Source organism: Equus asinus, chromosome 2, assembly GCF_041296235.1.
Source record: "Equus asinus isolate D_3611 breed Donkey chromosome 2, EquAss-T2T_v2, whole genome shotgun sequence".
Classification (NCBI taxonomy): domain Eukaryota; kingdom Metazoa; phylum Chordata; class Mammalia; order Perissodactyla; family Equidae; genus Equus; species Equus asinus.
In genome coordinates this window covers 34,728,229-34,752,929 of record NC_091791.1, presented here as the reverse complement: position 1 = coordinate 34,752,929, position 24,701 = coordinate 34,728,229, and the positions used below count along the sequence as shown (strand labels likewise).

Sequence of the window (24,701 nt, the reverse complement as noted above, 5' to 3'; positions counted from 1 at the left end):
ATTCACATAACTTTTAAAGTTTCTTATTATAATTGTTCTATTTTATTATTAGTTACTGTTGTTAATCTCTCACTCTTCCTACTTTATTAACTAAACTTTACCATAGGCACACCTAGGAAAATACATAGTATATATAGAGTTTGGTACTTTATGCAGCTTCAGGCATCAACTGAGGGTCTTGGAAAATATCCCATGTAGATAAGAGGGGACTACTGTAATCTAATTAAAAATGGGCAACGGACATGAATAGACATTTTTCTTAGGAAGACATACAAATGGCCAACAGGTGATCAATATAAGCAATCATCAGGGAAATGCAAATTAAATTCACAATGAAACATCTCTTCATGTCTTTTAGAGTGGCTATCACCAAAAAGAAAAGAGATAACAAGTGCTGGTAGAGTTGTAGAAAAAGAGAACCTTTGTGCACTGAGGTAGGATTGTAAATTGGTACAGCCACTTTGAAAAACAGAATGGATGCTCCTCAAAAAAATAAAGACAGAACTACCATATGATATAGCAATTTCACCTCTGGGAATATATCTAAAGGAATTGAAATCACTCTCTGGAAGAGATATCTACACCCCAATGTCATTGCAGTATTATTCACAATAGTCAAGACATGGAGGCAACTTAAGGATGGACATCCATGGATGAATGGATAAAGAAAATGTATATACATATACACAACCAATGGAATATTATTCATTCCTAAAAGAAAAGGAAATCCTGCCATTTTCAACCACATAGATGAACCCTGAGGGCATTATGCTAAGTTAAATAAGTCAGACAGAGAAAGGTAAATCCTATATGTTCACACTTAAATGTGGAATGTTAAAAAAGCCAAACTCACAGAAACAGAGATTAGACTGGTGGTTGCCAGAGATTAGAAGTGGAGGAAATGGGGAGATGTTGGTCAAAAGGTCCAAACTTCAAGTTGTAAGATGCATAGTTTTTGTGGATTTAATGTATAGCAGAGTAACTATAGTTAACAATACTATATTGTATACAGGAAAGTTGCTGATAGTAGATCTTAAACATTCTCACCACAAAAAAAGGCAACTATGAGAAGTGATAGATACATTAACCAATTTTATTGTGGTAAACTATTTGCAATATATCAAATCATCATGTTGTACACCTTAAACTTACACAGTGTAATATGTCAAATAAATTTCCATAAAACTGGCTGAAACTGTTTTGCTGTTTAGTATTGATAGCATAGTAACAACTCAAATAAGTATTAATGACTGTGGTGGTCCATACAAGTGTTACACAGTATGATGAATAGAAGGCATATGTTTTTGCCATTAAAATAAAGAAATTTTCCTTAATAGAGTTTGAATGTTCACTTAATGTTGAGGGAAGAGGGTAATGGAGAGAGGAGGGGATAGAGAAGGCATTTCAGGGAAAGGGATGAAGTGGGAAGGAGGTGAACAATATCTTGAAGGACCCCTCCTTCAGGAGTTGCAGATGACAGCCCATCAGCAGCCAAATGGTCTGCCCTTCTTCATACAGGAACGAAGCAAAGCTGATAAGAAGGTGGCACAGAAGCAAACCCATTGACAACTGGAGTGGTGTCAATGTCCTTTGGATCAACCACGGATTTCAGAGTAAATTTTTGTAAAATAGTGGTCAGGAATAAAAACAGCTCCATGCGGGCCAGGCTCTCTCCCACACAAATCCGTTTTCCTGAAAATAGCAAACACAGAATGTGGATACTCCTAGGACAGTATGTTTCTGATTGGCACAAAAAGAACAAAGAATACACAGCAGCTATCTGAGCTATGATTGATTGGGTGGGTGGATTGAAGGACGGACGGATGAATGGAAGACAGGACAGCTGGAATGGTAAATGGACAGACAGATGGACAAAAGATGGACTCACATCTTCTTTTAACAGGTACACTTCACGCAACAAATTTTACTGAGTATCAGCTCTATATCAAGCATTTCATTAAATATTCCCACTTTATAACTGCTATTTTGACATTAGGGGTTCTATCAATCTCTTCCCAGAAACACATCCATGTTGCTTGTATTCCCTGTTTCCAGCCTGATGGTCCATGATCTTCCTTGCATTCTTCATACTTTTTTCACTCTCAGTTCTCTATACACATACTCTTCATTAATCTTCAACATGCCATACAGTTTCAAGATATATCTGATATTTTTCCCTCTGGCTAAGATGCTCTTATACTTCTCTTAGAAACCAGGTCAAATCTACTCTCCTCCTTATAATCTTTGCAATCCCTTCAGGCAGTAGAGTCTTACTCTCTCTGGGTTTCCTCAGCATCATCTTTATGCTACCAACAAAACATAGATCACCTTGAATCATAATTCTCTACTTTTCTAGCCTGTTAAAAAATGAGTTATTGAAAGGAGGATTCAGTCCTTGTCATCTTAGTATGTGCAATGCCAGATCCAAAAGCAGGCATCAAAAGCCAAAGAATGAATGCAGGCAACACTATGGCCAGAAACTCAGTGCACAGCTCAGGTGCAGAGGCCCCAATGTTAAAAAATGAGATCTTTATCCTAGGAAGGTCTAGATGCCAGGGAATCATTAAAGGGTAATCTTTTACATTCCCAAGTTTTCCTTGACCCACAGGTATTGGCAGGATTTTCTGACATTCTTGAACTAAAGCACATGTCCTGCTTCTATGGTCCATTACCTCTGTTAAAATGTCCTGCCTCTATTCTTTCCTTTTTCTGTGCCTTTTATGAGGCAGCTCAAAATTCCTTTCTTCTAGTATAGTGTTTCCCAAATCGTTCTCCCAACAGTTTTAATCCATTTTAGGCCTCACTTTGAGTGTGGTATGAGAGACCAGGAAGGAGGCAGCTCTTTCTCCCCACCGCCGCCCACCCCACTCCACCCCCCCCAGCAGACAAATTGTGCTTCCCTTTCTTACAGCACCAGTCATACTGGATTATAATCATCTGTTTATTCATCTGCTTCACTCCCTGAGATGTGAGCCCTTTGAGTGCCCATTCTGTGTTTGTGGATACTCGTATCTTCAGAGCTAAACCTGGGGGTAAGAGGCAGAAATAAATCAAACCACTCTCTAGCTTTCTTACTTTGGAAGAACTAGGTCAGCTCTTCAAATCCCACTAATGTGGACCAATAATGAGATGTATCATGAAGTAGGAAAGTGCATGGACATTGGGAACTGGTGTTCTTGATCATGTACAAAGGTAAATTCTATGAACCTGAGAGTAGACACTTCAAGTTTAACTGATCCTGTGAAGGTAACCTGTCCTCTGAAGTATCCATGGAAATAAGTTTTTATTACCTGCTGAGAAAGCCATGAAGTAGTCACTCTTCTTAAAGTTGCCACTCTCATCCAGGAAGTGGCCAGGATCAAACACCCTTGGGTTGGGGAATTCTTTCTCATCATGCAGCACAGAAGTCAGGGATGTTAATATGGTCGTTCCCTGGAATGAATAGGTGAAAGTAAACTGAGTTATAAAGAAGTCATGGAGCTGGAAGAAATGCTAGAAATTACTTACTCCAACATATAACCTATAGATGAGGAGATTCAGGTCCAAAGAAGAGCAATGACATTTCCAGACAGCTATACCAAGTAATAAACAAGGATGATTTTAAGGCCAGTGTCAGCGATCTTACTAAAAGTAGCCTCTAATTACATTTGAAGTACTGAGTACTTGGGTACTTGAATGGCAAGCCTTCTGAAACTTACCTCTCTTCCTTAGCATCACATTTGGACACTGGTGTATTTCCTCACCTGCTGCTCTAGTGCATCTTTTCCGTTTTCATGCATCTTATACGTGAACTATGGTTTAAAATGGATGTCTCTTTAGGCTCTTGAAATGTCCAGAGTATCTGTTCAGAGGGAGTTCTAAAATAGAGGTCTGATCTAAGTAGAAATTATCTCTTCTGGGATGAGAACAACAAGCACTGTAACAACTATGGAGTGTTTATCATTGACATGAAATTTGTTTCTCTTAATTTAAAAATGTGGAGGAGCTCTTCTCTACAGATGAATCCCAGAAAAACAAAATAAAATAAAAGGTAGAAGGGATGATAAATTAGAAAAAAATTGTCATTTTTCAAAAACAAAGGTCTTCAATTAATGCTAAAACTGTTGGGAGAACGATTTGGGAAACTGGATATTCACAAGGTCTTAAAATACCATGCTGTAATTTTGTATTAATTACATACGAAAAACAGAACCTTTGCAATGGAGAGATCTGGCAGCCTTCATCCTATTAAGTGAGGAACACAGCATCAAAAACAATGGAATAAGTGACATTATGGGCTCCTGCCTCCTCTGTGTAATTCAATGGCACATACACACCAAGAACTATGTAGTTTTCTTGTCAAAATTGTAACTGGAATATAATCTCTAGAAGACAATGACACAGAACTAGACTGAGGAACATTTTACATGACAACTGGCCTGGACTCTTCAAAATGTCATTGGATTGAAATGGAAGTAACAAACAAAGGGAAGAGAGCCATTCTTGATCACAGGGAGCTAAAAGGATAAGAAAATCAAATTATAAGCTTGTTCCTTGATTGAAAATTCAATTGCAAAGGAAAAAAAACTATAAAGGGTATATTTTTTCATTTTTCGGTAAGATTCACCCTGAGCTCACATCTGTGCCAATCTTCCTCTGTTTTGTATGCGGGATGCCTCCACAGCATAGCTGATGAGTGGAGTACGTCTGCACCCAGGATCCAAACCCGCGAACCATGGCTGCTGAAGCAGAGTATGTGGCACTTTGACCACTTAGCCATAGGGCTGGCCCCTAAAGTATGTTTTTTAAAAACTGGGAAAGTTTGAATTGATATTATTATGTCAGAGATAATTCCTTGAATGTGAATGCTATTATTGTTATGAAGGAGAAAATCCTTGTTTTTAGTAGATACATACTGAAGTATTGAGGTATTAAATGTGATAGATAGATATTTAGATATACAAGTACATATATACACACTTTCATATATAATACATATATAAATGTATACAATTGTTTTTAAATGTTATTTAGATTTAAAAGGTTTTTTTAAATATAAAGTTGGGGGAAATTCCATCTTCTGAATTTATCATATATAAAGTCTATAATTTTGATTTTAAAAGTTTTCCCTTGAATGTTTTTACACAATTAATATGTCAAAACATTTCTTGAAGATGCAAAAGTAGATATATTTTAAACAAATAGTGCTGGAACACTTGGACATTCATTAAAAAAAAAGAAATGATGTATGACCGTAACCTCACACTACAAATAAAAATTAACTTGAAATGGATCACTGATGTAAATGTAAGAGCTAAAAGCATAAAACTTCTAGAAAATGGTACAAATAAGTGCCTGGGAACTTGTGCTGGAAAGTATGTTTTAGACAGGACACAAAAGCACAAATAATAAAAGAAATAATTGATAAATTGGACTCCATTAAAATTAAACACTTCTGTTCTTTGTAGGCTGTTCTTAAGAAACTAAAAGAAGAAGCCACAGACCGGGAATAAATATTATAAAGCATGTATCTGATAAACAACTCATATTCAACATACATAAAGAGCTAGAGCAATTCAATCATAATAAAAAATGATATCATAGAAAATAGGCATATAATTTGAGCAGACACTTTGACAAAGAATATACTTGATGGCCAGTAAGGACGTGAAAAGAAGCCATACATTATTACTCATGAAGGAAATGATTGTTCAAACAAAATGTGATATCATTACACCACCCGTATAGTAGCTGATATTTAAAAAGACTAAACATGGCAAGTGATGGAGGATACCTGGCACAAATGGAACTCTCATGCATTGCTGGTGGGAATGCAAAATGGCACAACTGCATCATAAAACAATTTGTCAGTTATGTATAAATGTAAACACTTCTGCAACAACCCCACTCTTTAGGAATTTACTGAATAGAAATGAAAACATATGTCCATACAAATATCTGTATGTGAATGTTCATAGCACTTTTATTCAAATAGCCAAAAACTGGAAACAACTAAAATATCCACTACTGGAGAACAGATCTTCAATTTGTGGTGTTCCACATCACGGAATATAACTCAGAAATAAAAGGGAATGAACTACTGCTACATGTAAGAAAGCAATGATTCTGATCAAGTGTTTTCCCAGCTTCGAAATAAAAACTTAAAAACATGAAGGCATAATCTGGGCACATGAAATACAAATCGCCAATCTGCACTCAGAGGAAGTCATCCTTCCCTAAAAGTGTTTTCTCAGCCATCACAAGATTATCACTAGGCAAACAATTTTACCCTCTTCCTACTTTTCTGCATCAGCTTATTAAATTTGAACATTTGTCTCTTCAAGGTATAAATATACAATCCCTTAAGTGAAATCTCTGGATCCTAATGTATTCCCATTTTCAGAGTTGTTTAATATTTTAGAACGGATTATGTTGTATACACTGTAGAATTTATGATACTTGCAAAAGATTGTAGAGTTATACCATATCATAAAATACATTGATACTTTTTAGCAAAATATAAATATTCACACAAAGTAGGATAAGGAGGAATATAAATGGTTCACTTCAGTCCAAGTCAGGTTTTGACCACCAATGAAACTATACGAAACTTATATTTATTTGTATTTTCAGGACTTTCAGTATTGCAAAGTTGAGGATGAGGGATTTCTAACTCTGGATTTAAAAAAAATAATTTAGATCCACACTACCCAACACAGTAGCCACATGCCACACATGATTATTTTTATTTAAATTAAATTAATTAAGAGTAAATAAAATTAGAAACTGGAGCTCAATAAGCATATGGGACAAGTGGCTACTGTATTGTACAGCACAGATAGAGAACATTTCCATCACTGCAGGAAGTTCTATTGTACAGGGCTGTCTTAAATCAGTTGTCAGCAAAGCACAGCTTGTGCAAATCCAGTCTGACACTTGTTTTTGTATAGCCCATAAGCTAAGAATTTTAAAATTGAAAAAATCAAAAGAAAAATAATATTTTGTGACGGGTAAATTATATGAAACTTAAACATCGTCATCCATAAATATTGGAACAAAATCTAATTTAATTTACGTACGGTCTATGACTGCTTTTGTGTTACAATGGGAGAGTTAAGTAGTCGCGACAGAGACCCCCATTGCCCCAATATTTACTATATGGCCCATTACAGAAAATGTTTGCCAACTCCTGTCTTAGATCAGTATCTCCACATAGCTCAGTGGCTCCACCCTGTGGTAGAGAAATCATTTATCTGCTTAGGAAGAGGGTAGATAGAATCAGCCACTCAGTCTTGCTTATTTCTATACTAGGCTGTCCCATGCAGAGAGAATGGGTCATTCCCTTGGGCTCTTGGTTCACCCTACTCAAAAGTCACCAGGAACAACATGATCTGCCATGCAGAGAAATTTATGGGTGTGTTCGGTAGATGCAATGCTGCCCTCAAGCAGGTACTCAAATCTGATGTAGCAGATGGAGGAGACTGGCAATCCTTATCTGATTCCTCAGTCTACTTCCAATTTAGTTAGTAACAGGAGGAGAAGCAAGTTTTATTAATATTACCCTCATGCTCCAAAATTAAAACAGAAAAGCCTTTGCCTGGTAGCGTTTTTTTGTTGAAAAAACAGTGGACTTGAAGTCCTAACCTTTGCATCTGATCTGTGGTCATCAGGGCAAGACCCATTACTTGTTGGTAAAGTCCTCAATTCCCTCTTCCCCAGAGGATGGTGATGGTAATTGCAACCTTACCAAGCTTACAACTCTTTTTCCCTCATAGAAATAGAATTTTTAGTTAAATTATTTCTTATTTTGCTAGTAATATGTGTTAGTTTCAAGTGGAATGAAGCAGCTTGCAGCATAGCAACTATAAAATCTGAATAAATATAAAAATAATGTGTTAGAAAGCATTGGAAATCTGCTAAAACAAAAACTTTTCTCAAGATTCTAGAGATGAGAGAATCTCAGAGAGGTCAGCTGACACCTACAGTCAATTTTAGACTGTCTTCATTTCCAATTCTGAATGAGAGCAGGAAGCATTACATTATTCTGACTGCCTAGTGGAGAAGAGCAGAATTCCTTCTAGAGGAATACAAACCTCTCTGAAACACTCTCGTTTTTCATATGTAATATCTTGTATTTAACCAAAATTGATTAGGCATTCAAAGACACTACTATGCGGCCAGAAAGAGTGAGAGGAGAAGGCAGTAAAAATAGACATAAACTAGGTAACATTTCCCACCTCATTTTATGATGCCAGCAATACTTTGATATCAGAAAACCATCAAGAAAATTTTGAGAAAGAAATATTGCAGATCAATCTATCTTATGAATGTAAGAATAAAAGCCAAGAACAAAACATAGCAAATCAAATCCAGCTGTGTACTTATAATGTGTATATTTAGTGGATAAAGGAGGGCCAACGTATACGATTATATCAATAGATGCAGAGAATCTTTCTGACAGAATTGTATACACATTCATGACAAAATATCATACAAAAATAATAGAAAGTGAACTTCCCTAATCTATAAAGAATATCTACCAAAATATACGTAATAAATCATTATCAATAGTGTAGTGTTAAACCTCCAACACCTCCTAGAAATCAAAAATGAAACAAGGAGGTCCATTAGTACCATTTTTTGAACACTATCTTGAAAATTCTAGCCAATGCAATAATTCAATAAAGAGAAATTAAAATCATGAGTATTGGCAAACAAGAAATAAAACAAATGACCAAACAAAACTAATAGATACAGAGAATAGATTAGTGGCCGGCAAAGGGAAGGGGGGTTGGGAGTTGGGTAAAATGGGTAAAGGGGTTCAAGAGGTACAAACTTCCAGTTATAAAATAAATAAGTCATGGGGATATAATGCACAACATGGTGACTATAGTCAATATTGTATTGCATATTTGAAAGTTGCTAAGAGAGTAGATCTTAAAAGTTCTCATCACAAGAAAATAAAATTTGTTCACTTTGTATGGTGACAGATGGTAACTAGCCTTATTTTGGTGATAATTTCACACTGTAATAAATATAGAATCGTTATGTTGTACACCTGAAACTAATATAATATTGTATGTCAATTATATTTCAATAAAAAAGAAACACAATAAACATTGACCCATACAGCAGGATTGTGCACAATGAAACTCCAAATGAATCTACACACAAACTATTAGCAATGATTAGTAAATTTATCAAGGTTGCTACATAAAAGGTCATCAAAATAATAAAATTAATTACATTTCCATATACCAGATGCAAAGAAATGGAAAAGACATTTTTAAAATTATACAATTTATAATAGGGTCAAAAATATTAATTCCTAGGAAAAAACTAATAAAAGATATGCAAGCTGTTGCAATGAAAGAAAACATTATTTAAAAAATAAAGAAAGCTCAAATAACTTGGAAGCATATGCCATATTCATGAATTCAAAGTGTAACATGTCAATTTTTCGTGATGCCAATTCTTTTCAAAATGATCTGTAAATTTAATGTCACCCTGATAAAATCCCAGGAGAGTGTTTTAGGAAATTAACAAACTAATACTAAAATTTATTTGGAAATGTAAATAGCTATGGTTGGTCAAAATAATCTTGAAGAAGCAGAAGAAATCTGCAAGACTTACACTGCCAGGTATCAAGAGCTGTTATAAAGCTTGTTAGCCCAAATTACATACAATACAAAGTCCTTTAAAGCTGCCAAATGCATGATTTTTGCATTTCTCTCTTCTTGTGTTGGTAGAAGAGTGGAACTGTATTGTGAATATGGGAACTTCAAAAATGTTCAGGTCACTATAAGAGAAACAAATCTTACCTTGGGGATGAGGTAGTTTCTGAACTTTATATCTTGTGTCACTGCGTGAGGCAAGTTGGTGGGAATGAGGTCAATGTATCTCTGAATCTCGTGCACCACAGCATCCATGTAGGGCATGTGGCTCCTGTCCTGCATGCAGGGGCTTCGGTGTCTGCCAATCACGCGGTCAATCTCTTCCTGGATTTTGGCTGATAAGACACAAGTAAGATTAATGGATAAGAAGTAAAATGGCTCATTTGCCACAGCAATTTGGGGTTACATTAACAATTATGAAGGTTTTCCAATGTCACTACAAATGTAATTTGTATGCCTGTAAGTACACCTAGATTTGGAGAATCGCTATACTACAACATATAACTCTCCTACAAGGTAGGCATTAGATGTATCTGTACATACCTACACATTACCATTAGGGATAATTAATACAAATAGAAATGATGAAATTTTACAAAATATGAAGCATTATCACATAATTAACTCAAGAAATTATTGTCACTGCAGAAAGAAAAACAGGAATAAATATTAATTTACATAAAAATAATACACAATGTTTCAGATCTGTATGGATGTAAGTCTTTGTGTGTGTGTTTGCATGTGTGCACACGCAACTTGCAGTGGATCCCTTTCAACCCCCCACTCCCCAGATACAGCCTCTGAATCACTCTAGCAGTTTCTTCTGAAATGTATATTCATATTTCTAAATAGTGACTCTTTCTGATTGTACTTATTCATTTATCCAACTTTAGGCCTTATCTAATGAAGTCATGGTATGAGAGATGAAGATTTACATCTCCATTTCCACTCCACACAAAATACACATGAAGAGACACACACACAAGCATATACACACACTTCACCTCATTCCACTTTCACCTATACGTTTTGATCATAATTCTGAGTATATCAATACACATTGTTTATGCCATGATAACCACATAAATATTGTTCACTGGTAAGATAACTATGATTATTTTTCACTTTGCATATTTTGAAGTTATTTTTAAACAATTTATATCAATTCCTAAATTTCTCGTTGCCTATTTAGAATTGTTCCCAAATGATCAGGCAGATGCTTTAAACTCCTAGTAACAATTTTTTCAAATGCTCAAACCTCAGATTGTCAACCATTTCTCTCTTATTTTTCTTAACTTCCTTCACACTTGCTTTATCTATCTAGTACAATGTAAACTGGTTGTTTCCCAGGCCTGGGCTCAAGTACCCTCCCTGAAACTTCCATCCTCCTACAGGAGGTCTTCCAATTCCTGGAGTCCATGACCCTGTCTGACCTGGTGTCAAGTATTTGGATGGCTTATATCCTCCAGTATCCCTCTGAGAAAGTGGAAAGAGGAAGTAAAATTTTTAGTTAACATGCACATGTGAAAATATGTTTTTTCTACTAATACACAAGATGATAGTTACTCTTGAGAATGCTGATACCATTCTATTCCTAATCTTTTATATATACGACCTGATTTATCTCTGAATGTTTTTGTGGTTTTAACTTTTCCCTGATGTTCTGAAATTTCGTGATGCTGTGCTCCACGTGCATGCCTTTATTTCATTTACTCTGCTAGATACTTGGAGAGAATGTTGTATCTTGATGCTGGAATATACAGGCAATTCATTTGGGAAAACTCTCTTTCCTGTGAGAGAAAAACAATTACCTGCTCCAAAAAATTACAGAGAGAATCTGTACAATTATACAAACCTGTACACATTGTAGAGGGAGCCTCCTGTCTTCTGCCTCATTCTCCCCTAACTTATCAGACACTTGGTACTTCCAAATAGAGAGAATTGTGGAGATTTAGGGACACAAATTAGCTTTTCCATGTGGACAAATCTTCTGACATTTAGGTTCTAACTTCATCCTCTCTGCTGAGGTAATTATCACCCTTCCTTCTGCTCTCTGTGTTTCATAAATTTGTTAAAGACTTGTTGGCTGCTTCCTGTACTCCTCTTCTCAAACTTCAAAGGACTAATTAATTCTCATTTGTAATTATTTTATAATCATTTCAATGAGATCCTGACACAAAGAAAGGCAATGTATGTTTCTAATCTACTATGCACAACTGGAACTCTTTTGAGGTAAATTGGTAAAATAAAATTGTTCATAAAAGATAAAATTATTTGGGGCTGGCCCTGTGGCCGAGTGGTTAAGTTCGCGCGCTCCGCTGCAGGTGGCCCAGTGTTTCGTCGGTTCGAATCCTGGGCGCGGACATGGCACTGCTCGTCAGACCACGCTGAGGCAGCGTCCCACATGCCACAACTAGAGGAACCCACAACGAAGAATACACAACTATGTACCGGGGGGGCTTTGGGGAGAAAAAGGAAAAAATAAAATCTTAAAAAAAAAAAAAGATAAAATTATTTGCCCACCAAAATTCTTATTTTGGCAAACTCAGTTTCCTGGAAACAGACTTCTGAAATAATAAAATGCCATTAAGCACGTCTTCTGCTTAAATAGCAACACCATTCTTTGAATCTAGCCTTTTGAAATATTTCTCAGACTGTGGAAATTTTCCCAGGCTGCCTCACTAAATTTCTAGAATTTCCACTTATGTTTCTGTAAAAATAGTTTCCATATTCCCTACCCCATCGTTAGAATGCTGCTTTATTTTCAGAATAAGGAAAGATTTCTGCAAGAACATAACTGCCATTCAAAGTGGCCTCTTCTTGAGAAAACCAATAAGCAATCTTTGGTCAATTCACAATGGCTGTTGCCTGACACTAATCACCTCCCAATGGAATCCAGACACTGCACCAAAACTTTATTGCTTTCCTATGACCCACACTGTCATTCACTTCTCTCAGTCACTAACCTCTATTGTGCAAAGCTGTGTCATTTTTATCCATTCATTAAGTTTCGACAAATTACAGCTCGTGGTACAGAAATTTCAATAATGAGGCTTCTAAAGAGACATAAGATGCAGAACACTAACAGTGTCTTGCCAGATTTCTATTATTAAATTCACCCTGTTCACAATCTGTAGTCATACCTGTGACCTCTGGGTGCTTTATCAGAAGCAGGAGTCCATATCTCAAGGTGGTGCTTGTTGTCTCTGTCCCAGCAGAAAATAAATCAAATACAGCGTTTATCAAATTTTCAGTAGTAAATTCAGACTGTAGATTGTGCTTGTCCTAGGAATGATTTATTGCAATTATTTGCAAATTAGTTTGCCAGCATATTTAATTACAATAAATGCAAAATAACGTAGATTGTTATAAAGTTAAGCCATCATTGAAACTGAATAGTGCAGTATTAGAAAAAGCCACTGTATGGTATGGTAGATTGCGGAATACTTGGCCCAATCTTCGTTTCCTACTCCATGACTCCTTGCTTGCCTAAAAATTTCATTTACGATTATTTTTTTTTTAAGATTTTATTTTTTTTCCTTTTTCTCCCCAAAGCCCCCCAGTACATAGTTGTATATTCTTCGTTGTGGATCCCTCTAGTTGTGGCATGTGGGACGCTGCCTCAGCGTGGTTTGATGAGCAGTACCATGTCCGCGCCCAGGATTCGAACCAATGAAACACTGGGCTGCCTGCAGCAGAGCACGAGAACTTAACCACTCGGCCACGGGGCCAGTCCCACATTTACCATTATTTTTGCAGTTATCTGGGCCATATAATATATTTTTGGCAAATGAGATCAAGCAAAATCTTATTGGTGCCACTTCTCTTTCCTTCTTCTTACTCAAAACACAGAGGCGAAAGTGGAGGGGAGGTAGACATCATTTTGGGACAGCAATATTTAAGCATGAAGATGAAGGCCTGTATACTAAGTATGGTGAAGGAAAATGGAAGGTGCTTGACCCTGTGATGAGTCAGGGCTACTGTACTAACCCTAGAATGGTTCACTACAAGACTCTACGTATGTAAGATAAATCAGCAAACTATTTGTTTAAGACATTGTTAATTGGATTTTCTCTTATTTGTAAGTAAATATAATCTTAATTGATTCTAATGAGTAAATTAGAGCCATATCATGGAAGATGTAATAAGCCTAAATCAAGAGTATGCAGTTCTCTTTTTTTATTTTTTTGAGGAAGATTAGCCCTGAGCTAACATCTGCTACCAATCTTCCTCTTTTTGCTGAGGAAGACTGGCCCTGAGCTAACATCCGTGCCCTTCTTCCTCTACTTTTTTTATACGTGGGACACCTACCACAGCATGGCTTGACAAGTAGTGCCATGTCCGCACCCAGGATTGGAACTGGCGAACCCTGGACCGCCGAAGCGGAAGGTGCGAACTTAACTGCTGCACCACCGGGCCGGCCCCAGTTCTCTTTTCTTTTAAAGAGCTTAGCTGGATTCACTATTACCTAAAGATTCATTATGAAATTGAAATTGTACAACAGCTAAGATGGCAGTACATCCTAGAACAGGTTATAGAGAAAGAGAATGGATTCACAAAAACAAGATGAGGCTGACCACTATTGTATTCCAGATGTAAGGCAATAGGCAACTTGGTCTAGGAAACAAGTGCAGGGATGAATAGAAATTATAAATATGAGGGACACCACAAACATGAAGACAGAGAGTTCAGGCATTAATTCCCCAGAAGAGAAAGTTGAGGGTAAGGGTAGTGCAGATGCTAAAGATAAGGGACAGAATAAATGGAACTCTCAACAATTGGTGATTGGAAGAGGGAAAGCACTTGATAAGGACAACTAAGGTTGATTTAGGACTGAGGGGATTATGTGACACAAAAGTGACAACAAGAGGTTAATTTTTAATGTTGACTAGACAGTCAAAAAATATATGTTTAGTCCTTAGGCCAGCATTAATTTAACGGTGCTCTTATAATCTCCAGGTGACCTGTGGCATGTCTAAAATTATGTAATCAACAACATTAAGACAGATTTAACCCTCTGAACAGATGTACTTCCTAGACAGAGACAGTTATAGCCCTTATTAACATTGGCTTTCCATGATTTTCTAAGCTTTTCAAATCAAAATTACCTTAAAGTCAGTAAGAAGAGCAGTATACTCATAAACTAATATTAATATTTTATCTGTTGACATGAATTTGGATATTTAGTGGCAATGTGCATATATTCAAACAAAATTAAGCTAGACTATATAGAGCAATGTTGAATGAAATCAAAGAAGACCTAAAAATATAGAAACAAATTCCATGTCATGAATCAAAACACTTAATATTGTTCAAGTGGCACAAAGACGGCAGAGTAGAAAGTTTCAGAAATGACTCCCTCTACAGAAAGAACTATTGACCTGGTATGAGCTTCTGAAGCAACTATTTTGGAACTCTGGAGTCTAGCTGAACACTTAGAGCATCCAGGGGAGTGCTTGATGAGAAAGAAGTTCATAAATTTTCCTTTCAGTTATTATGTTTTTCAGCTCTTATTGATTCTTTCTTATATTTTCTATCTCTTTGTTGAAGCTTTCACTGTGCTCATTCATTCTTCTTCCAAGTTCAGTGAGCATTTTTATGACCATTATTTTGAACTTTTTATCAGATAGGTTGCTTATCTCCATTTTGTTTAGTTCTTTTTTCTGATATTTTGTCTTGTTCTTTCATTTGACTCATATTCCCCTGTCTCCTCATTTTGACTAACTCTCTGTGTTTGTTTCTATATATTACCTAAATCAGCTACTTCTCACAGTCTTGAAGGAGAAGGCTTGTATAGGAGAATTCCTATGGGACCCAGAAGCTCAGTCTTTTCTGGCCACCTGAGCCAAGCACTCAAGAGGCATCCCCTATGTGATCTGCATGAGACATCCTGTTGCAGCCAGGCTGTAACTGTGGAATGTTGATCGGGGCTGGCTTTCAGCCCGCTGCAAGGTGCAGTCATGACCACTGTGGTGCATTGGTAGAGGAGGCAGGCCCAAGGCCCAGTTTCTGGTTTCATCCATACCTGCCACAAGCACATTGGCGAGTGGGGTTTGCCTTGGGCTTGCTGCTAGGTGCATCTTTGAACCACTTTCACACATTAGTTGATGGAGTAAGTCAAAGGCTGTCTTCTAGGTATGTCTGTGACTGCTGTGACACATTGGTGGGCAAGACTGGTCCCTCGTCTGTCTGAAAGGCATGTCTGTGACTGCTGCAGTGATTTTGTGGGTGGGGTTTTCACTGGGGTGCACCCACTGGCACTAACAGATTAGAGGGAGAATTTCAAAATGGTACCCATCAGTGCTGGCATTAGCAAGGTAGACTGAAATCACAAGAATGGCTCCTGTTACTGTCTCAGTGCCTGGGGGAAGTTTCTGCTGATTCGTGCCTCTCTGGCCAATCCTTTAAAGTCAGTAATGAGTCTCCTTTACCTATATTTTATGCATTTTCCAAACTGCTGTCTTTGGGCTGGTTTACAGGTTGAGTGAATCAGCAGGCAAGCACTTTTAAGAGTGGGTTTTCCATTTCCTATTGTTTTATAGTTTTCCTGGACATATCCCCATTGATTTTCGAAGCCCAGTGTTTGAGGGGCTTGTCTCTCTTATGCAAGATCTAAAGTTTGTGGTGGCTGATGTGGAGCTCAAATCCCTTGTTCCTAAGGGGAGCAATTCATACCTTTGAGATCTCTCTAGATTGTGAATTGCAGTGGCTGCGGTGTGTTTTTTCTTTGGTGGGCCCATAACTCTACTTTTTTTTTAAATTGTTTTGATGCTGCCCCTTTATCACTCATTGTGGAGGCTCTGTTCATCCAATCTTCAGGTCCATTTCAGAAGAAATTATTCCAAACCGTTGTAGATTTGGTGTTTGTGGGAGGAGGTGAGTTCAAGATCTTCCTATGCCATGATCTTGAGCCTCCTTCTATTTACATAATGAATCTAAAATGAATTGTAGACCTACATGACCAAGCTAAACTTATACCACTGTTAGGAAGAAACAGAGGCATAAATCTTTGTGACCTTCTATTAGGTAATTTTTCTTCAATATGACACCAAAAGCTCAAGCAACCAAAGAAAAACAGATAAAGTGAACTTCATCAAAACTAAAAAGTTTTCCACTTTAAAAGACATCAAGCAATAAAAAGATAACTCACAGAATGGAGAAAACATTGGTAAATTATCTGATAAGGAATTTCTATCTAGAATACGTAAGAACCTTTACAACTTGATAATAAATAAAAACAAATAACCTGAGAGTAAAAGGGGAAATAATTCCAAGATTATCTATCTATCTATCTATCTATCTATCTATCTATCTATATAAATGGCTAATAAAACCATGGAAAAGATGCTCAACATCATTAACCATCAGCAAAATGCAAGTCAAAATACAATGAGAGACCATTTCACATCCATTAAGATTGCTATAATCAAAACTACAGAAAATAGCAAATGTAATGGGGATATGGAGAAATTGGGACCCTCATATGCTTCTAGTGGGAGTATGAAATGGCTCAGCTACTATTCTGCCTGTGTTTTCTTCTAAGAGTTTTATAGTTTTATCTCTTCCATTTGGATTTTTGATCCAGCCTCAGTTCATCAAAAGATTAAACATAGAGTTACAACACGACCCAGGATTTCCACTCCCAGGTATATATCCAAGAGATATAAAACCATAGGTCCACACAAACAGTTCTACAGAAATGTTTATAGAAGTATTATTCATAATAGCCAAAAAATGGAAGAACTGAAATATCCATCAATTGATGAGTGAATAAATAAACATAGTATACCCATACAATGGAATATTATTCATCCGTAAAAAGGAATGAAGTCCTGACACATGCTACAATGACGATAAACCTTGGAAACAGGCTAAGTGAAAGTAGTGCTTTCAGTTATGCCAAGTGAAAGAAGGCAATCACAAAAGTCCACACATTATAAATTCAGTTTCTCTAAAATATCCAGGATAGGCAGATCTACAGTAACAGAAAGTAGACTAGTTGTTGCCTAGGGCTGGGATGTTTGGGGAAAATTGGGGAATGACTGCTAAAGAAAGGAGATTTCTTTTTAGAGTGATGAAAATGTTCTCAAATGATGATGATGATGATGGTTTCAGAACTGTGAAAATACTGAAAACCATTAAATTGTGCACTTCAAGTGGGCAAGTTGTATGATATGTGAATGCTATCTCAACAAAGCTGTTACAAAAAAATTTAATCAAGATCTTAAATACATTGTGAGACCACAGAAACAATATTTTTCTTTTTTTGAGGAAGATTAGCCCTGACCTAACGGCTGCCGCCAATCCTCCTCTTTTTGATGAGGAAGACTGGCCTTGAGCTAACATTTGTGCCCATCCTCCTCTACTTTATATGTGGGATGCCTGCCACAGCATGGCTTGACGATTGGTGGGTAGGCCCGCACCTGGGATCCAAACTGGTGAACCCCAGGCCACTGAAGCAGAACATGTGAACTTAATCACTGTGCCACTGGGCTGGCCCCAAAACAATGTTGTTTTTAAATGTAGTACTCAGGAAATAACAACTTGAAATAGAAACATCAGAGATCTTACAGCTCTCCCTGACCTGAGATTAATGAAGAGGCTTCACAGCATCAAGGAAAGTCCAATAATTATAAGAAAAATATGGTGAAGTCATGTAGGTGCATTTTTCTGGGAAATTCTCCACACATTTAATCAGTTTTTCAAATTAACACACCCCAAAAAGAATGTCATTGCTTTAACAGAAAAGAAGGCAGAGAGGCAAAGTAATTTGCTTTTTCCCTCTTCTAGTTTCTTCAAACCATTTCATCTTGTTACTTTATTACGGTTATAACACATGATCTTAAGGTCTAGCTCAAATTCTAAGGGTGATTCGTTGAATATCATCTCCTTCAGCATCTGTGACTCACTTCACATCTTGCCCTAATAAGTGATTTTTCATATCTTCTCAGTGCTACAAAGTTATTGAGTAAAATAATGGTAGCCCCAGGGGAAAGAATTTTCTTCTCTGAAGTTAGCTTTTTACAAATTATGCTGGAGTCTACCTCAGCTCACATCAATGAGAACCTTGTTCCAACACAAGTGTCTTCCTGGTAATGGTATCTATTAACTTCTTTACTTAGTTTTTCAACTTGACGCTACCACTATTGAAATTCACCATTCAAATCTTTCCCACCTTAGTCGAACTTCCCAAATGGGACATTTGATCTCATCCTTGAAGTTTCCTATACAAGTCCCTGTAATTTGCCTTCCATCCTTCCCTCTCTACTAAAGCACTCTCTGTAGAATTCCTCTGGCACAAAATCTAATAAAATCCAAGGACCTTCCCAGGGATGGCATTCTTTATTTCCCAATTTTATCTGTTCCATTTCTTCTAAAATGTTGCTTCTACTTTGACTTCTATGGTACAGTCTAATTAATTCTCTCCCTAGATCTCTGAAATTTGATATGATGGATAAACCTGATTTTATTTGAGATTCCTCTGCACTTCTATGGCCCAGACCGCCATCAAGTCTAAGTTTAAAGAGATGAAAAATCTCCAAGCTAGTCCTTGAACTCCATTCTCATCATACAGATCCCTCCATAGGATAACTTTTCTTAATAATTATCTGAATTGCATTCTTGTTTTGGCTCATATTTCTTCCTGAACAAATCAAAATTTTCCATGCCAGCATTCATGCTTACACATTACTTGAGAATATCAACTTCCAACTCTTTATCATTCCAAATTCATTTTCAGTTACACTCAGTTACGGCTTCCCTTTTTCATCTACCTAATCTTTTTGCCAACACACACCTCTGAACTTTTGCATTCACCAGTCAATCCACCAGAAATTCCCTTCCCTGTCCCTCATTGAAAACATTTTAAGATCTACTCAAACCTCAGAATATTCAAGAAGCCCACCTTGGTCAAGCTGTTCCTTCCCATTCATCCATATACTGAGTACAAATGATCATTTCCATCTTCATTTTATTGCTCAATACTTTGTATTTTGTTACTTTTTGTAATTGTACCCATATCACCTGAGTTGTGCATCCTGTTCTTCCTTGAATATATTATTAGCACCTAAGAACAAGGTCCATTTATTCTAGTCATCTAACAATTCAATTTTAAATTTTCCCTGATGCCTAATGCAGATCCACCCTCACAATAAGTACTTAAAGTGCTTGGAAAGTATTTCTTGTCTGACCATTTAAACATCCCTAGTAACTACAGTATTAATCAATGAACCACAAAATGCACAAGCAGTCAAATAATTGAACTGTTGTTAACATTTACCTGTTCCATTTTGATCAGGAAACAATCAATGAAGTCCCGAGGATTGTTAATGTCTAGAGATTCTTGGTGTTCTTTTATTTTCTCCAAAAGATAACTTTTTGTATAAGTAAAATTTTTAGATAATTTATTATGACTCCCTGGGAAATACTCCATTAAAGCAGGAAAAGCATTGCAGATCTAAAAGATAAAAAAAAGTTTATTAAGTAAAAAACACTCAGTGAAGACATGTAAATCATATGCAAAGTCCTGGCTAGAGACTGTTAATATACAACCAATAAACTATGGTCTTTCCCTTAAGGGAGGAATTTCACTGTGCATATAGTAATTCTCTATGCTTACAAAAACTTCAGGAAGAGAATATGACCAAAGAATAAAATGATAATCATTTCTTAGACTTATAGATCATTGTCAAAAATAAATAACATGTTTATATCAAATCTCTCATGTGTAACATCAACTTATCCTACCAACTGGAAATATAGGGTGACATTAATTGATATGATTCACATTTTGTAGATGAGGACAGAGGTTAAGAGAGTTTGAGTAACCTGATAAAGAGCATAAGCTAGTGTCTGCTGTTTCTCACTTGCATCAAACAACCTCACAAACAGAATCAGTACGTTATTATGGAGAATGTCTTGAAAATAACAAGAAATCCAATTGAGCATTTTATGTATAAAATAACTGTGCACAAGAGCAGTTAAGTGAGTTCTCTAAGATCACACAATTATCTCTTAGACGGAATATAAGACATGGCAGCTCAGCATAGGGTGATATTGTGTTTGTTTAGGGTTCTTACACCACAAAGCCCAATCATTTTGTCATTCCTAACCCAGTTATCTTTTCAGCTAGGATCCCAACTGAAGCATCAAACATCCCCTCCCAGTTCAGAGTTTCTTAGCAGCATCTATGCTCTCAAATATTCTCCTTCCTTGATATCCTAAATTAGGATATTACTGACAAGGAATGCGATGGGGAAGTTTCTAAGTGTTGATTGAAAGGCAATCCTTGTGGGTAATGGAAGTCTTTCAGCAAGAGTTTGGGTGCCCATTGAATGCTATGGCCATATTTAGTGGACAGTCAACAAAATGACTTATGGAAATTAGTCTTTGAAATTCAGTGGAAAAACTACTGGACAGGGAGCAAACGGACTCAAATTCAAGATCTGTATTTGGGCATTCATTTTCTTGTCTGTAAAATAAAGGGCTCAGCCATCTTTCCCAGAAGTTTACTCTATGACACTAAGCTCTGGGCAGGACTGTGGTATTCAAATATCCACTTCACAGTTTTGTCCATAGAGAATTTTGGTCTTGTCAGAGAAAGGAGTATCAATGGTTTCTCAGAAAGAAAGGATCTTGGTCTCACCTGCACCCATGGGGAGCTCATAATACTGATGGCTTCATTCAATAATTTCAACAAGTTAAGAAAATTCTGATCTGTATAATCAAAACGATTCTGGAAAATAATGGAGCAGATCACATTGCAGGGAGCACAGCCCAGGATAAAAGTGGGATTGCAAGGTGAAGCTAAAGAATCGGAAACATTAAAAAAAAATTAAAATGCACATATAAAAGTGTTTGCATTTGAGATAACAGAGAAAAGTAATTTTAGAAACTTTAAAGCAATATCTCCCTAGATATTCACTTAACAGGAAAAATTGATCGTGCATTAAATCAACATATCACTTCTATATTAAACCTGAGTTGACCATTACATACTAGCCAGTTAAATAATGGTTTTCCCTATACTCTATTCACATCCACCACCTTTTTTTACATCATTCTAACCCAACATACCTCTTATTTTGGAGGGAACTAGAACACATTTAAAAAGTCCATTTCTTAATTTATCTGTGCAGAATAACTTCTATTTTCAAAGACTGTAAACAATTAAGGACTGATATAGGAAGAAAAAATTGATAGAGACTTCCAACTTTTTATATTTAATGAATAGTTGAAATAATTGTAAAACATAAGGGGAGACTAAAGAGACAGAGATTATGGGTGAATTTATGTATTTGAAGGAATAAATGTATAACAGAAGAATGCATCAATGATTTCTTGAAAAAAAACTAATGTATATGAATAACAATAACCTCAAGAAATGAGGAAAATCTCAAGTAAACAATCTTGCACAATGCTTAAAAGAATTAGAAAAAGAATAACAAAGCCCATAATCAGTAGAAGGAAAGAACTAATAAAAATCAGACCAGAAATAAATGAAATTGAATCTAAAAAGTCAATAAAGATAAGATTGATTCTTTGAAAAGATAAACAAAATTGATAAACCCGTAGCAAGGCTCACTAAGGAAAAAAGAGATAAGACTCAAATAAATAAAGTCAGAAATGAAAGAGAAGAGATTTCAACGGATGTCATAGAAATACAAAGGATTATAAGAGAATACTATGAAAAGCTATATGCAAAGAAACTGGATAACCTAGAAGAAATGGATAAATTCTTAAAATCATAGAACCTCTCTAAACTGAACCAAGAAGAAACAGAGAATCTGAATAGACCAATCACAAGCAAAGAGATTGAAACAGTAATCAAAAACTTCCCAAAAAACAAAAGTCCAGGACCAGATGGCTTTCCTGGTGAATTCTACCAAACATTCAAAGAAGACTTAATACCTATTCCTGTCGAACTCTTCAAAGAACTGAAGAGGAAGGGAATCTTCCTAACTCATTCTATAAGGCCAACATTACCCTGACACCAAACCAGATGAGTGCAAGGCACATACAAAAAATTAAGGCCAATATCCCTGATGAACATAGATCTGAAAGTGCACAACAAAATATTAGCAAATTGAAAACAACGGTACATTAAAAAGATCATACACCACGATCAAATGGTATTTGTTCCAGGGACGTAGGGATGGTTGAATATCTGCACATCAATGAATGTGACAAATCACATTAAAAAAAATGAGGAATAAAAATCACATGATCGGATCTTGTCAAGATGGCAGTGTGACGACATGCCAAAATCTGTGGGATACAGCAAAAGCGGTTCTGCAAGGGAAGTTTATAGCAATTCAGGCCTACCTCAGCAAAGAAGAAAAATCCCAAATAGACAATCTAAAAGTGCACTAAAGGTACTGGAAAAAGAACAACAAGCAAAGCCCAAAATCAGCAGAAGGAAGGAAATAATAAAAATCAGAGCAGAAATAAACAAATAGAGACTAAAAAAAAAAAATAGAAAAAATTAATGAAACCAAGAGCTGGTTCTTCAAAAAGATAGACAAAATTGCCAAACCCTTAGCTAGACTCACCAACAAAACAAGGAGGAAGGCTCAAATAAATGAAATCAGAAATGAAAGAGGAGAGATTACAACGGACACCTCAGAAATACAAAAGATAATAAGAGAATGCTATGAAAAGCTATACGCCAACAAATTGGATAATCTAGAAGAAATGGATAAATTCTGAGAAACATACAACCTTCCAAAATTGGACCAAGAAGATGTAGAAAATTTGAATAGACCAATCACCAGAAAGGAGAATGATACAGCAATCAAAAACCTCCCAAAAAATAAAAGTCCAGGACCAAATGGCTTCCCTGGTGAATTCTACCAAACATTCAAAGAAGACTTAATACCTATCCTTCTCAAACTCTTCCAAAAAATTGAAGAGGTGGGGAGGCTTCCTAACTCCTTTTACAAAGCCAACATCATCCTGATACCAAAACCAGACAAGGACAACACAAAAAAAGAAAATTACAGGCCAATATCACTGATGAACATTGATGCAAAAATCCTCAACAAAATACTAGCAAATCGAATACAACAATACGTTAAAAAGATCATACATCATGATCAAGTGGGTTTCATTCCAGGGATGCAGGGATGGTTCAACATGTGCAAATCTATCAATGTGATACACCACATTAACAAAATGAAGAATAAAAATCACATGATCATCTCAATAGATGCAGAGAAAGCATTTGACAAGATACAGCATCCATTTATGATAAAAACTCTAAATAAAATGGGTATAGAAGGAAAATACCTCAACATAATAAAGGTCATATATGAGAAACCCACAGCAAATATCATTCTCAATGGAGAAAAACTGAAAGCTATCCCTCTAAGAACAGGAACCAGACAAGGATGCCCACTCTCACCACTCTTATTTAACATAGTATTGGAAGTCCTAGGCAGAGCAATCAGGCAGGAAAAAAGAAATAAAAGGGATCCACATTGGAAAAGAAGAAGTGAAATTGTCACTCTTTGCAGACGACATGATTTTATATCTAGAAAACTCTAAAGATTCCACTAAAAAACTGTTAGAGGGGGCTGGCCCCGTGGCTGAGTGGTTAAGTTCGCGCGCTCCGCTGCAGGCGGCCCAGTGTTTCGTTGGTTCGAATCCTGGGCGCGGACATGGCACTGCTCATCAGACCACGCTGAGGCAGCGTCCCACATGCCACAACTAGAAGAACCCACAACGAAGAATATACAACTATGTACCGGGGGGCTTTGGGGAGAAAAAGGAAATAAAAAAAAATAAAAATAAATAAAAAATAAAAAAATAAAAAAAAAACAATACTGGGAGGTGTACCAGTATTGTTAAAAAAAAAAAACTGTTAGAAATAATAAAGGAATACAGTCAAGTCACGGGATACAAAATCGACATGCAAAAATCTGTTGCATGTCTATACACTAACAATGAAGTAGCAGAAATAGAAATTAAGAATACAATCCCATTTACAATTGCAACAAAAAGAATAAAATAACTAGGAATAAACTTAACCAAAGAAGTGAAAGATCTGTA

The 24,701-nt window shown here is 36.4% G+C and overlaps 1 protein-coding gene and 1 pseudogene across 2 annotated transcripts in view; one reads left to right on the top strand and one right to left on the bottom strand.

Annotated features, from left to right (window-relative positions):
- The window catches only part of LOC139039790 (cytochrome P450 2C42-like), a 226,130-nt pseudogene that overhangs the window by 132,623 nt on the left and 68,806 nt on the right, over nt 1–24,701 (top strand).
- Nucleotides 1,073–24,701, bottom strand: part of LOC106842118 (cytochrome P450 2C19-like) — a 32,199-nt gene continuing 8,570 nt past the window's right edge. Inside the window, exons 4-9 of one of the 2 annotated variants that reach the window (XM_014858446.3) lie at nt 21,298–21,458; nt 19,933–20,109; nt 12,797–12,938; nt 9,801–9,988; nt 3,291–3,432; nt 1,073–1,692 (exon numbers count right to left, since the gene is read on the bottom strand). In XM_014858446.3, coding sequence (XP_014713932.2) covers nt 1,511–1,692; nt 3,291–3,432; nt 9,801–9,988; nt 12,797–12,938; nt 19,933–20,109; nt 21,298–21,458 — 992 coding nt within the window. In that variant the 3' untranslated portion in view covers nt 1,073–1,510. Of the gene's footprint in view, nt 1,693–2,778; nt 3,027–3,290; nt 3,433–9,800; nt 9,989–12,796; nt 12,939–19,932; nt 20,110–21,297; nt 21,459–24,701 lie in introns of those variants that run through there. The other variant, XM_070486689.1, reaches the window with a different exon arrangement.